A 12955-nucleotide genomic window follows, 5' to 3' on the forward strand; every position below is an offset into this window, starting at 1 on the left:
GGTGGGATGGAGGAGGGCGGCAGGAGGGGTGCGGGTGGGATGGATGCAGGAGGGATGGAGATGGGATGCAGGAGGGATGGAGGTGGGATGCAGGAGGGATGGAGGTGGCATGCAGGAGGGATGGAGGTGGCATGCAGGAGGGATGGAGATGGGATGCAGGAGGGATGGAGGTGGCATGCAGGAGGGATGGAGGTGGGATGCAGCAGGGAAGCAGCCACAGGAGGAGGCCTGGCGGCGGACGGGAGGCGGTCGGGAGGCGGTCGGGAGGCGGTCGGAGGCGGCGGTCCCGGATGCCGTCACGGCGGGGCGGGCCGGTGCCGGTGACTCAGCCGCCGGGCGCTGCCCCTTCCGCGGCCGCCGGGGGAGCGCGGGGCCGTGCGGGGGGCCGGGGCCGGGCGTGCGGAGCGCGGCGGGGCGCGGGCGCTGCAGCGGGAGCAGGTAAGGGGAGGGGGACACGCGTGGGGGGGGATGGGGCTCCCCCTCCCGCTGCCGCCGTGGGGAGCGGGGGGACCCCAGCCCGGCGGGACGGCCCCTTGGGCACCCCTCCATCCCGCACCGTTTGGGGGGTGCGGGAGGGATGCTGGGCGGCTCGGCTGCGGGAGAAGTTTGTTGCCGGGGGGGGGATGCTGTTATCCCGTAGAATCGTAGAATCGTGGAGGTTGGGAAAGACCTCTAAGGTCATCGAGTCCAACCGTCACCCCAACACCGCCACGGCTGGTGAACCATGTCCCCAAGTGCCGCATCTACACGATTTTTGAACCCCTGGTCCCCAAGAACCAGCGAACCTCCCCGTGAGCGGCGGGGGGAGGAGAGAGGAAACCTTGTTTTGATAACGAAAACGGAAAAAACCCGAAGCTCTGCTCGTCAGCTGACGAGGAGGAGGTCGGTTGGCACCTGCTGAAGCTCTTCTGGGAGCATCCCGTGATGCTCGGCCGAGCTTGGGTCCGGCACCATCACCGTGGCGTGGAGATGACGCTGGGTAGAAGCTGCGTGGCGTCTGTCCGCCGTGACAATGTGTCTGTCGCCCATATATCGCGATGTCAGGGTCGCGCCGCGGGCGTGACGTGGCAAAGGTCGCTTCCATCTCGTGTCCACCTTCAGGTTGCGAAGCTGAGGCTGCGGATGAGGGCGAGGAGCATCGGGAGCGCAGGGTATCTTCTGCTGCAGTCTTGTGCAAGACCCTGGTTTGTGGCTTGGTCTCTGAGGGCAGAAAAAGCCAAATCAGTGCAGGTCTGTCTGGGAGGAACCTTGTGCTTCCTGTGAACGCGAGCTGTAGAGGCCAGCGCTGCAGTTTATCTCAAGGTGTATTGATTTTGGTGGTTATCTAACCTGGGCTAATGGTGTGGCTTTGCTGGAAAGGAATGGGTGTGGGGAAGAGTGGCTGAGGCTTTTTTTTCTTTTCTTTTTCTTTTATTTCTTTTTCTTTCCCCTTTTCTTCTTTTCTTTCTTAAAGGAAAAAAAAAAAAAGCCTCAGCCTCTCTTCCCCACACCCATTCCTTCCTATAAAAAAAAAAAACAAAAAAGACAAAAAAAATCCAGCTTTGATAATTCAATCATGGCTGCAATGAAGTCACCAGGCCCTGAGTTTGGTGCATGCCCGTGGGGCCACCAAGCCAACCTGGCGGCACAGCGAGCTAAGCTGGATTGCTCTGTCTGTGCCCTTGCTTTATTGTGGCTGGGAGTCACGCACTGGCAGGCAGAACAAAGGACAAGGCTGGGCTGGGGTGAAGGGCTGCTTGCTGGAGGAGGACGCGTGACTTGGGCTTTGCTGAGTGCTTCTCACCCCGGGGGGCGGGTGGGATGTTGGAGCTGTGAGGGTGGGACAGGTTTTATCTTCCTCTGACCCTTGGAAAAGGGTGTGTAGGTGCCTCTGTCTGTGCCTGGAGGGCTTTGGCCCAGACGGTGGAGGAGCTGATGGGACTTATCTCACGGCCTGACTTGCCCAAACTGAGTCATGTGGGCTTTGAATAGCCAGTTCTGGGGGTTTTGTTGACTCTGCTGAGAAATGCCCAGCTGAACAGGAATTGTGGGCTGCGATTTCCGAGTGATGTGGAGAAGACACACGGTCATGGGGCTGCAGAGGGTTTTGCTGTTGCGGGCGCTGTGCATCTCCCTCGGCTGCTGGGAGGAGGCTGTGGGACCCTGCTGATCTCCGGCATAACGTGGTCCAAACAGCTGGAGCCCTGTCCCTGGGAAAGCGGGCAGGGACCTGCCCCGGTCTCCAACATCTCCTGATCGGGAGGGATGGAGAAGGCACCGGGGTGATGTCACCTCCTTCCCTCCTCCCTGTCTCTCTGCCTGCGCCCTTGCAGGCATCAGCCGCAGCCATCTCGCTTCAGCTCTCCTCCCTCGCACGCTGCAGCTGCTGCGAGCAGCGCCTGTCGGAGAGCCTTCGGCCTCGGCGCTTCCTCCTCGCTGGCTGGGGAGCGGGGCTCAAGGGCTGCGCTTAGGCGGCCCAGATTTCCTCTTTCTAAGCAACCAGCTGGCCGAACTGTGAGAGCCCTGCCCAGGGTAGCAGCTTTCTGGGGTTGTTTCTTGCTCATCCTCCGAGAAATCGCGGTAGCGGATGCTGCAGATCCCAAAGCAGGTGACTCGTCCGCAGCCCAGGAGGAGGTGGAGGGGCTTGGGGGGTCTCTTTGCCAGCCCCGAACATCCTCCTGATACCTGGAGAGTTTGCTCGGGTGAAGCTGCTGTGCCTTAAGTCCAACAGCTGAGCTTTCCTTCTTGTTTTCAAGCTGTGGTGGGACGTGACCTGTGAAGACAGCCTTTGCCAGGGTTGTCCTGGGAGCTAACGAGGCACCTCCAGAGACCTGGGAGGGCAAAGGGAAGGGATCTCCTGGGGATGCTGGAGATGGAGCATCCTGGAGATGCAGATGGAGGATGCCCTGCTTCACCGTGCAGAAAGAGATGTCTGCCGGGCACAGGAGCTGTTACGCAAGTTTGGTTTTGGTGCTGCTCTTTCGGTGGTATTTAAAGCAGCTTTAGGGGGAGGGAGGCGTGCACGGAGGAGATAGCGACGGCGGAGGAAGCAGACGCGTGCGATAACTCGGCCGCGGGAAGCGTCTTGCTGCCGGTGTCTGCGGGGAGCGGAGGGCGGTGGTGGAAACCAGCAGCCCCCTTGGTGCTTGCCGGGGTCGGCATGCCTTCGGCTTGCTGTTGGTGGGAATTGGTCCTGCGAGTCCCGTGCTTGCGCTCTCAGGGCGAGGGGAGCAGGGAGGAAGAAATGCCACGAGACTGAGGATTTTCCCTTCCTTCTGCGCCCGGCTCTTGGGATGCTCCGTGCCATCCAGCTGAGAGCATCAGCTCCCTCCCCGAAACCTCATGTCCATAGGAGACTTCAGAGAACCATGGAATGGTTTGGGCTGGAGGGGACCTTTAAAGGTCATCTGGTTCCAACCCCCCTGCAGTGAGCAGGGACATCTTCAGCCAGATCAGGGTGCTCAGAGCCCCATCCAACCTGACTTTGAATGTTCCCAGGGATGGGGCATCTCCCACCTCTCTGGGCAACCTGTGCCAGCATTTCACCACCCTCAGAGTGAAGAATTCCTACCTTATATCTAATCTAAATCTCCCTTCTTTCAGTTTAAAGCCATCACCCCTTGTCCTATCACTACATGGCCTTGTCAAAAGTCCCTCTCCAGCTTTCCTACAAGCCCCCTGGAAGTCCGCAGTAAGGTCTCCCCGCAGCCTGCTCTTCTCCAGGCTTGCTCTCAGAGGCAGCCGAGTGGCTCCCGGCTGTTTGGGTTGCGCTGGGTGACGTCTCCCTGCTTCTGCTGGGCTTGCTGGCCGTTGGCCACGGACGCAGCGCAGCAGAGCTTGAAAGGCAAGCGCCGGTCGGAGGGGAAACGGCCTGGTATCTTTTTACGGTTTGGTCTCGGGTTGCTTGGAGCTGGCGGTCTGCAGCCGGGGTGGCCGGGTAACCTGAGGACGGGAGATCGGCCGTGTCCGTCCGTCGCGTCCGTCCGTCGCGAGCTCGGCGCGGGAGGCTTTGCGGGGCGGCTTTCCGCGCGTCGGCGCGTTTGCAAGGGTCCTGCTGAAAACAGAAGTGCAGCATCGGGTGGCTTCTGGCCTGGCAGCTGCCTCCTGTGCTACAGAAAATATCAGGCTGACTGCAAGAAGTGCAGAGGTTATGGGGGTTGGGTTGGGTTGGGGTTTTTTTGAGATTTTTCATTAGAAAACGTGCCCCAGCTCAGGCTGGTCACCTATAGGCTTCCTACGGCAGGGGCACAAGGCAAAAACCACGGTAGCTTTAGAAATGTAGATTTGATTTTCTGGGCGGGAAGGAGCGCGGTGGGGATGCCAGCGAAGCCCCTCGTCTGCGAGAAGCCTCTCAGCAAGCAAAATACGCGAGAAACCCATTCGGGGAGGTGAGATTTAGGGGTAGGAGGACCCATGAGCTGCTGAGACTCAGCTGACTTTGGGGCTGAGCATCCCGCTGAAGGCATGGGGAGTGGGGAGAAAAAGAAATAAATGGTGGAAGGAGGAGGGGGGGAGAATAAAAGGAAAAAAGCCCCTTTATACGCGGCCGCTTGGTCTTGTCGCTGGCAGAAAGTAGGACACTCCTGCTGGGTTTTCTTCTCTGGAAAGGCTAAACTTGGCTGTGAGCGGGTGGAGGCAGCCTGCATGGAAATGCCGGAGCGTCTCACCATCCCCTGCCCGGGCTCGGCAAGCTTGGCGTCTCCGGCTGCTCGGGCGTGCGTGCCCAGGAGGGCTGGAGCCCAGGCTGGCAAGGGTGGTTACGTGGTCAGCTCGCTGAGATGGGCAGGAATTAAAGCCTGAATTTCTCTCCTGTTCAGGCTGCTGTGGAGTACCCGAGGTCTTGGGTCGCTCACCAGGCTTGGGGCTCGTCGGGGCGGGTGTGGGGTTGGTGGATGGGGAGCTGGGAGGTGGAAGAGGAGGAGGAGGAGGGTGCGCTGGTGTGTTTGCAGAGACCGAGCAGCTCGTGGCCCGGCTGCGTGTCTGAGTCAGGCGTGGGGACGCGGAGCAAGCGGTGGCTGCTGGCGTTGGGGGTTGAATTGGAGCTGGGCGATTTAACGCGAGTTAGGTGAGAGGAGGCAGGAGAGCAGAGAAACCACCAAACCCCGGAGCAGCTTTGGGCTGGGCGATGCTTTGCTCCCACGTGGGAGGCTGTGGTCCGCTCTTGCCCTGCTGCTGGATTTCGCCAGCCTCTCTCTTCCCCAAATTTAGATTTTCTTGGTGCCCTGCACCAAGGGACGTGGTTTCGCAGCCTCCCTGGTGAGAACATGAGGAAGAACTTATTCACTCTGAGGGTGACGGAGCCCTGGAACAGGCTGCCCAGAGGGGCTGTGGAGTCTCCTTCTCTGGAGATATTCAAGACCCACCTGGACGCGGTCCTGTGCAGCCTGCTCTGGGTGACCCTGCTTCGGCAGGGGGTTGGACTGGATGACCCACAGAGGTCCCTTCCAACTCCGACCATGCTGTGATTCTGTGGTGAGAAGCCCCAGTGGGAGGGGAGCGCAGGCAGCTCCGGTGCGTGCAGACCCCTCTCTGCACGGGCAGGGGGTCACCACCCCCAGGCTGCAACCCCGATCAGGGTCCTCAGGGTGGTGGGCTGGACAGAATGAGGCCGTAAAGTCCAAAAATGTGATTTGGAGTGGTGTCTTCAAAGGGAAGAGCGGTGTTCTAGGGCAGGGGCTGGCAAGTCCCCAGGGGCCATGGTGGGGAGCGTCATTTATTCCTTCTAGTCCTTATCATAGAATCATAGGTTGGCAAAGACCTCTAAGATCATCAAGTCCAACCATCCACCCAACACCACCATTCCTACTAAACCGTATCCCAAAGTGCCACATCTACACGTTTTTTGTTCTCCAGTGGGAGTAAACACAGCTTTTAACACCCTCCAAATCCCCTGGGTCTGCTGCCAAAGAGATTTTCCTGCTGCTACTAATCCCGCGGTGGTCGACAAACAGGGCTGCCTTGTCTGGTTTCTTCTGAGCTGCGGGAGAGGGGTTATTGGTGTGCTCGTGCGTCTCTCCTGACCTTTGGAGATCGGGAGGGATTTCGTGCAGCCACGTGTTGTGTCCTCCCACGTGTTGCTGCGGCGGTCCTTCTGCCAAGTCCTCGCTCGTGGTCCGAGCCCGCCTTGGGAAGGTCTCCAATGATGCCCATATCTGGCTGCAGGTGGAGTGTCCCCTTCTGTAGCCAAGATGTGGCTGTCCGTGTCCGTCCTCTGTGTCCTGGTGGCCTTCGCCAGTGCTCGCAGCGTCCCTTACTACGCTCCCCTCTCCAGCGACCTGGTCAACCACATCAACAAGCTCAACACCACCTGGAAGGTGAGTACCGGGCTGGTTTTTTTTCGGATGCGTTGCTCAACAGTGGGACTCAATAGCTAAGTCTCACCGCGGTGGTTGCATCAAACCTGCCTTAGTCCCAGCTGACTGCTCTGGTGAGTTGGTGCCATCAGGGATTCCCGCGGTGACAGTAACTGTGGAGCTTCTCCTCTTTGGAGCGGAGCATTGAGGAATTTGTAGAGTAGCAGAAATGCTAAGAGGAGGAAGCTCTCTGGGAGGCTGGAAACAAGCAGCAGGTGTCAGGCTGTATTGGTGGTCTGGCCAAACCCTCCTTGGCCAGGCTGGTGTGGCCGAAGCCTAGAGTTGGACCTTAGCTTACTGGTCATGATGCGCTGATCCTGGAAGGGGCTGTGTTCTGTGTCTGTCGGTAGCTTGGCTTCTTGGCCCCTGGGTTTTATAGCAAGTGTCAGGCACTGGTTGGGTTTGAGGGAGATCTGGACCCCCAAGCTGGTCCCAGCAATGCCCTTGGGGGCTATGGAGAGTCATGTCCCATTTCTTTGTGTCTCTTCCCAGGCAGGGCACAACTTCTACAATGCTGACATGAGTTATGTGAAGAAGCTCTGCGGCACCTTCCTGGGTGGGCCCAAGCTCCCGGAGAGGTGAGTTCTGGGAGAAGATGGTGAGGGCCCTGCAAAAGCTTGTGTGGATGCTCCTGGTGTGTCCAGAGTGGGTGAGGGTCTCTCCTGGCAGACTGTGCACGGGGTTCCCCTGGGTGCAGCTTGGTGGATATCTCATGTGGAGCTAATCATGCATGGGGGAACATCCATCCTCCGTCCTGCCAGATACTTCACCAGTCGTGTAATTTGTACTAGCTGAAACTCAAAACACCGGAGGAGCTGCTGACCTGGTCTGAGGGCTTCAGAAGTATTTATTCTTCACTAAGCAAACAAAAAGATCCCTCGTTCTCCAGGTCAGCTTCAAAGGAGGTTGGAGAGACCTGTACACGCAGTCCTGTTACACTGGTGTTCCTGTAACAGGACCTCCCTCTTCTCACTTGCAGGGTGGACTTTGCTGCAGACATGGAGCTGCCCGATAACTTTGACTCACGGACGCAGTGGCCGAACTGTCCCACCATCAGTGAGATAAGAGACCAGGGCTCCTGTGGCTCTTGCTGGGTAAGAGCATGGGCGGTTTGAGGTGTCGATACGGAGTTTGCTGGACAAAAAACAGGCTGTTGAGTTTGCTACCGATCTGCAGAAGTGGGGGGACGCAGGGGATCCTGCATTGTCTGAGCTTCTCGGTGGGCTTCTCCCAGCCAAGCTGATGCTTGCTGCCCTCATTACCAGAAGGTTGCCTGGTTTCCCTCCCCTGGCCAGCTCTTAGTGGTCTTCCCTTGGGTTTCTGGGGCTGCCCACAGGCTTTCGGTGCCGTAGAAGCAATTTCGGACAGAATCTGCATTCACACGAACGCCAAGGTGAGCGTGGAGGTCTCGGCGGAGGACTTGCTGTCGTGCTGCGGCTTCGGATGCGGCATGGGGTGAGCTGCTCTTGGTTCTTGCACGCTTAAAAGGTGGGTGGGAGGAGCAGGGACACAACCCGAAGACACTGGTCGTTTCAGCCCTGTCTTACTGGTCTCCCTAATGAGCAGGAAGCCCCACCAGTCGTTGGCCCTGTAGATGCTGGAGTTATGTGGGAACAGAAAGGTTGAGTGTATGGACTGAAAGTCCCTCTGGGCCACGTCCTGCCTCCAGCAGTAGGTGGGTGAGGATGGATGGAGTAGGGTGGGCAAGCACATAGCGATGCTTTCCCACACGGAGTTGGCAGCTGCCTTGTGCCGAAGGAAGGATCTTTTAGCAGCCCCAAATCCTCGGTTTTCAGCCACAAGCATTTTGCCTGTGGCTTTTGCAGTTGTTGAGGGCAGGGTGGGGAGTTGGGTCTCCAAGTTCTGTGTCTTCTGCTGCTCCTGGCAGCAGAAGCTGACCACAGACGTCGTAAGGAGGCACCACTGTGTTGGGATTCGGAGGCATGGGTGCTCTTAGCTCCTTCTTGCCCTGAAGCCTTGGTATCTTGATGCCTGGAAATTCAGGGGAAGACAGGGACAGACTTAAAAATATTCAGTGTGCTGAAAGCTTCCCTTCAGCCATCCCAAGCTGGCTCCATTTCCCCCATCTTCCCCAAAAGAGGACGGCTCTGAGCAGGAGCTGGAGCTGCTGCCTCTTTCTGCAGGTGCAACGGTGGTTACCCCTCCGGTGCGTGGAGGTACTGGACAGAGAGGGGCCTCGTGTCCGGGGGTCTCTACGATTCCCATGTGGGTAAGTCCTGGCAGATAGCCTTGTGGGAGCAAAGAGGAGCATCTCTGCTTGGTTGCAGGTTCACGTCCTTCTCTTCTGGTCTGCATCCTTGGGGCTGCTCCCTCCTTCAGATCTGGGCTCAAACACCTCTGCCAGCCCAGCGGGCTGCTCCTGTCCCTACAGCTCCTTTTGGTCTCTCCTTTGGGACAGGGGTCCCCGAGCATCACCTGGTGGCGGAGACCCATCCAGGACAGGAGCACAGCAGCCAGACTTAACAACCCCACAAGGCTTCTGCTTCCATAGCAGGAATGAATCAGGCGGTGAAATTTTTGTTGTTGCTGGTTTTGGACCAGTTGAGTACGCTTTGGGTGAGAGCAGGATTCCTCCTGACGTGTTTCCACCTCAAAAAGCAACTTCTAGACTGGAAACATCTGCTTCCTCCCAGCATGGCCATGAGTTGGTTCATGTTTCCATCTTTTCCATCACCTTCAAGAGGGAGGTGGTGGTAAGCAGGTCCAGAGGGAAACCCATTGCTGATGCAGGGATTGCTCCTCTGGCAGTGTCAGACCTACTTTTGCTCGCACCCCACTGATCTGTGGGGTTTTTGTGGGTCAGAAAGTTCACACCCTTTCTTGGGGTCTGGTGCCTTCTCCAGTGTGGCTGTTGGGGACAGGGCAGCTTGGGGACAGGCAGTTCACGCCATCTCTGTTCTTGACAGGCTGCCGTCCCTACTCCATCCCACCCTGCGAGCACCACGTCAACGGCTCCCGGCCGCCGTGCACTGGGGAAGGGGGTGAAACCCCCAAGTGCAGCCGGCACTGCGAACCCGGCTACTCGCCCTCGTACAAGGAGGACAAGCACTACGGTAAGGGAGGTGGCCCCTGACCCTGCTCGATGCGCAGCAGCTCCAGAGCTGCTCCTAGTGGTAGCTTGGTGGGGTTGGCAGGGTTGGACCTCTTCCTGAGCTGTTTTATGGTGGTTATTTTCTGTGCCCTCAGGATGGGTTGGTCCTGGAGCAAACGTAACCCTGGCAGATGCATGGGTTGTATTTGGTGAGACTCAGCTGAGCTGGGGGAACTGATCTGAGTCACAGAATCGCAGCATGGTAGGGGTTGGAAGGGACCTCTGTGGGTCATCTGGTCCAACCCCCCTGGCAAAGCAGGGTCACCTAGAGCAGGCTGCACAAGACCGCATCCAGGTGGGTTTTGAGTATCTCCAGAGAAGGAGACTCCACAACCCCTCTGGGCAGCCTGGGTCAGGGCTCTGTCACCCTCAAAGTAACGAAATTCTTCCTCGTGTTCAGGTGGAACTTGAGTCCTCAGAACAGAGTCCTTGTGGTGCACATGTCTGGGTTAAAGAGCATGGTGCTGAGCCCTGTCGGAGTCTGGTGTCAAAGCTACCTCCTTCCTACTCCTTGGTGGTGGCTGGCCCTGTACATGTAGGATAGTCTGGCTGCTTCTTGGAGATTTGTCTCAGCCTCAAGTAATTTGGGTTGTGTTGGAAATGAGGATGTACAAGGGGAAAACTTCCCACTGAAGCTGTCTGGAATAGCTCTTTGGGTGCAGAGTAGGACTTGGGTTAAATCATTCCCTCTGGAAGAGGGATGGTTGGGGCCCGCTTTTCCTGCCCGGCTGCGTCAGTGCCTCTGGAGCAGCCGGGTTTCGATTTAACCTTGGAGTGGAGAAGGCCTCTTGCATGGGTGCCAAGCAGTCACTGTCCAGCCATCCCAAGACCTGTGTGGCCTGACCACAACGTACTAATGGGACTTTTCCTCTCTAGGCATCACATCCTACGGTGTCCCTCGCAGTGAGAAGGAAATCATGGCTGAGATCTACAAGAACGGCCCAGTGGAAGGAGCCTTTATTGTCTATGAGGACTTCCTGATGTACAAGACTGGTGAGCGTCCGCACTGAGGCTGTAGGGAGCCCTGCTGCCTACTTCATCTGTAGGGCCTGCTGTTTGTGGCCATTGTCCCTCTACTGAAGTCTGAAAGGAGATCTCAAGTTCATGCTTGAGTTGCAAGAACATGGGCAGATACCATCTCCTGTATTCATTGGTTTATAGCAAGGGGAATGGGTGCTTGGGACTGGCTCGGGGAGGAAGCCCCGGTAGGGACCCTCCAGAATTGTGGCTGAGAACAACAGCTAGGGTTTTGGGTAAAATGCTGGCAGATGGCTGTCCTGGTGTGGACACCAGTTCCCTGTTCTGAACTGCTTGGGATGTGCCAACTTTGGGACCCTTGCTGAATGTCTCTGTGTGTCCTGAGCTGGTGCTTAGCATCAGTCCTTCCTCCAGACTCCAAAAAAACCTTCTCAGCTGGTCTCTGGGCTTTGGTATCGAACGTCTCGCAAGCTGGCAGCGCTCTGAAGTTGGGGGAGATGTGGTGCCTGTTGACCTGTTGGTGCGTTGCCTTGCAGGGGTCTACCAGCATGTGTCCGGTGAGCAGGTTGGAGGCCACGCGATCCGGATCCTGGGCTGGGGGGTGGACAACGGCACTCCGTACTGGTTGGCTGCCAACTCGTGGAACACCGACTGGGGGGACAACGGTGAGGCACCCCCGGATGCTGCTGGGGGGAACCCCTTCCCCGCTCTCCTTCGCGTGGTGGGGAGGTTGACTTTGGCTCTTGGTGTGCTTCCAGGCTTCTTCAAAATCCTCCGAGGAGAGGACCACTGCGGCATCGAGTCCGAGATCGTGGCCGGCATCCCCAGGCCAGAGCAGTACTGGAAGAGGGAGTAACCTTGATCAAACCACAAATAATCCCGAGTCCCTGACGCTTTTAACTGATAGTGGGTTGGGTGCAGAGCCTCCCCCCGCAAGAGACTATAGTTCAAGTTACTTTATTAAAGCTTTTTATCTTTTTTTTTGGTTGTTTTTTTTAATTGTGTAGTGGAGCTGGAGGTGGAATTGCTCTTTGCAAGCCCTCTGCTCCTGGTGGGTTGCAGCCATGGAGCATTCCCTGCTCAAAGGACTGCTGGAGGGCTCGCTGGCCTCTTGCACCGTGGTGTTTGCTTAGCCCGGACCCCTTCCAGCCCAGTCTGTTACTGGGAGGGTAGGAAGCAGTAGCTTTGTGCTGGGACGAGGGACTTGGTGGGGTGGCAGAGGTGGACCCTGCTGGGCAGCCACAGCCAGACGTGATTTGTGCACCCCCGCCTGGGTTGGTCTGGCTGTTAGCACCCAAAACAAGCAGGGAGTGCCAGCTGGTGCCTCGAATTGGCTAAACTCAGACCTATTAATGACGAAATATTGACAAACTTGATGTGGCTCTGGCCTGAGCTGCGTGAAGGCCCCTCCTGCCTGCAGCAAGTCCTTTGTGCACCGCTTGCTCTGCTCCAGCCATTCCACTGCTGTTTTAAACCACTTGTTCCGCAGCTTTTTATTTGTTTGGTGTTTTTTTTTCCTGCTGTACTCTGGGGTTATTGATCTTAGGGAAGGGCCTCAGCTGGAGCTCCATGAGCCTTGGATCAAAAGCCCTGCGAGCATCTAGGAGCACGCTGGGAAAGAGCAAACCACCCGGGGCTGGGCAGCTTGGGGCGTGCGGGGGGTCGTGCCTCGGCGATGGGGCTGCACCCAGAATTGGCGTGGGGCTTGGGGACTGCGGGTGCTGAACGCTGAGATGAGGGACGTTACCCAGGTACCTCGTGCAGGTGCTTGGAGGTATCGATCTCGCTAACTTGCACACAAATGAAGCTTTTTGGGTTTTCTGAAGCCACACGCGTTAAGGAAGAAGGAAAAAAAAACTTATTTTTGTTACTGGGGGGAGGTGTAATGGCTGTGTAGGAGGAATCTTGTGATTTGCCAACACTAATATAGTGAAAGAGGGGTTTTCTTTTTGTTTTGTTTTAATTTTAAAGCACAAAGTATATTGCTGAGCTGAGGCTGCAGGCCTGAAATGCGTGAAGCGGGCTCTCCCTTGCACTGTAAAATAGCCCCTTGCCTCTGCTTCCTCAGACGCCGGTTGAGACAGAGCTGTGCTGTATCTGACTGGAACAACTGTGCCAATAAATGGTTTCTCCAGTGTCGTGTCTCCTGGCCCTTGGTTGCTTCTGCTTGACTTCAGACCACCTCAGACTGTTCTCCTGTTGTTCTGTGCATTGCAGAAGCCAAGTGAGACCCTTCCATCTCCATGCAAGTGTGGCTGGTCCCAGTATGGCTTATCCTCTGGCCGTACTGGTGCCAACGTGACTTGTGCTGACTCCCGAGGAGCCTCTGGGCATTGCCTACTCCTGATGGGAAGGTGCTTCAGCATGGACCAGACTGGCCCCAGCATCTCTGTGGGGGGGAGGAGGATGCACCAAGGCACTGGAGAGCATGCCAGCAGCCCAGGGCTGTGCCACCGCTCGTGCTGCCTGCAGCGCAAAGTCCATTAAAAGTTAATTCATGGACCTTGAGCTGTCTGTCACACTGCTTAAAATT

The 12955-nt window shown here is 57.2% G+C and overlaps 1 protein-coding gene across 2 annotated transcripts; it reads left to right on the plus strand.

The window, feature by feature from the left end:
- Window positions 1–344: 344 nt before the first annotated feature.
- Window positions 345–12557, plus strand: CTSB (cathepsin B). 2 transcript variants are annotated; one of them, XM_075415030.1, is made up of 10 exons: window positions 345–438; window positions 6142–6293; window positions 6825–6910; window positions 7312–7426; window positions 7669–7787; window positions 8477–8562; window positions 9260–9406; window positions 10321–10437; window positions 10959–11087; window positions 11181–12557. In XM_075415030.1, the coding sequence occupies exons 2-10, from the start codon at window positions 6168–6170 to the stop codon at window positions 11276–11278; spliced, it is 1023 nt and encodes a 340-aa protein (XP_075271145.1). In that variant the 5' UTR covers window positions 345–438; window positions 6142–6167; the 3' UTR covers window positions 11279–12557. The 2 variants fall into 2 exon arrangements, with proteins under 2 accessions (XP_075271145.1, XP_075271144.1); XM_075415029.1 differs by lacking the exon at window positions 345–438 and adding an exon at window positions 3830–3853.
- Window positions 12558–12955: the final 398 nt, after the last annotated feature.

This window comes from Opisthocomus hoazin, chromosome 2, assembly GCF_030867145.1.
Source record: "Opisthocomus hoazin isolate bOpiHoa1 chromosome 2, bOpiHoa1.hap1, whole genome shotgun sequence".
Taxonomy (NCBI): Eukaryota; Metazoa; Chordata; class Aves; order Opisthocomiformes; family Opisthocomidae; genus Opisthocomus; species Opisthocomus hoazin.

Excerpts from the sequence above, each read along its gene's own strand:
- CTSB (XM_075415030.1), top strand. The coding sequence starts at position 6,168 with ATGTGGCTGTCCGTGTCCGTCCTCTGTGTCCTGGTGGCCTTCGCCAGT. Across the intron at positions 8,563-9,259 it reads TCTCTACGATTCCCATGTGG|GCTGCCGTCCCTACTCCATC; the intron begins GTAAGTCCTGGC and ends TGTTCTTGACAG. Across the intron at positions 11,088-11,180 it reads CACCGACTGGGGGGACAACG|GCTTCTTCAAAATCCTCCGA; the intron begins GTGAGGCACCCC and ends GTGTGCTTCCAG.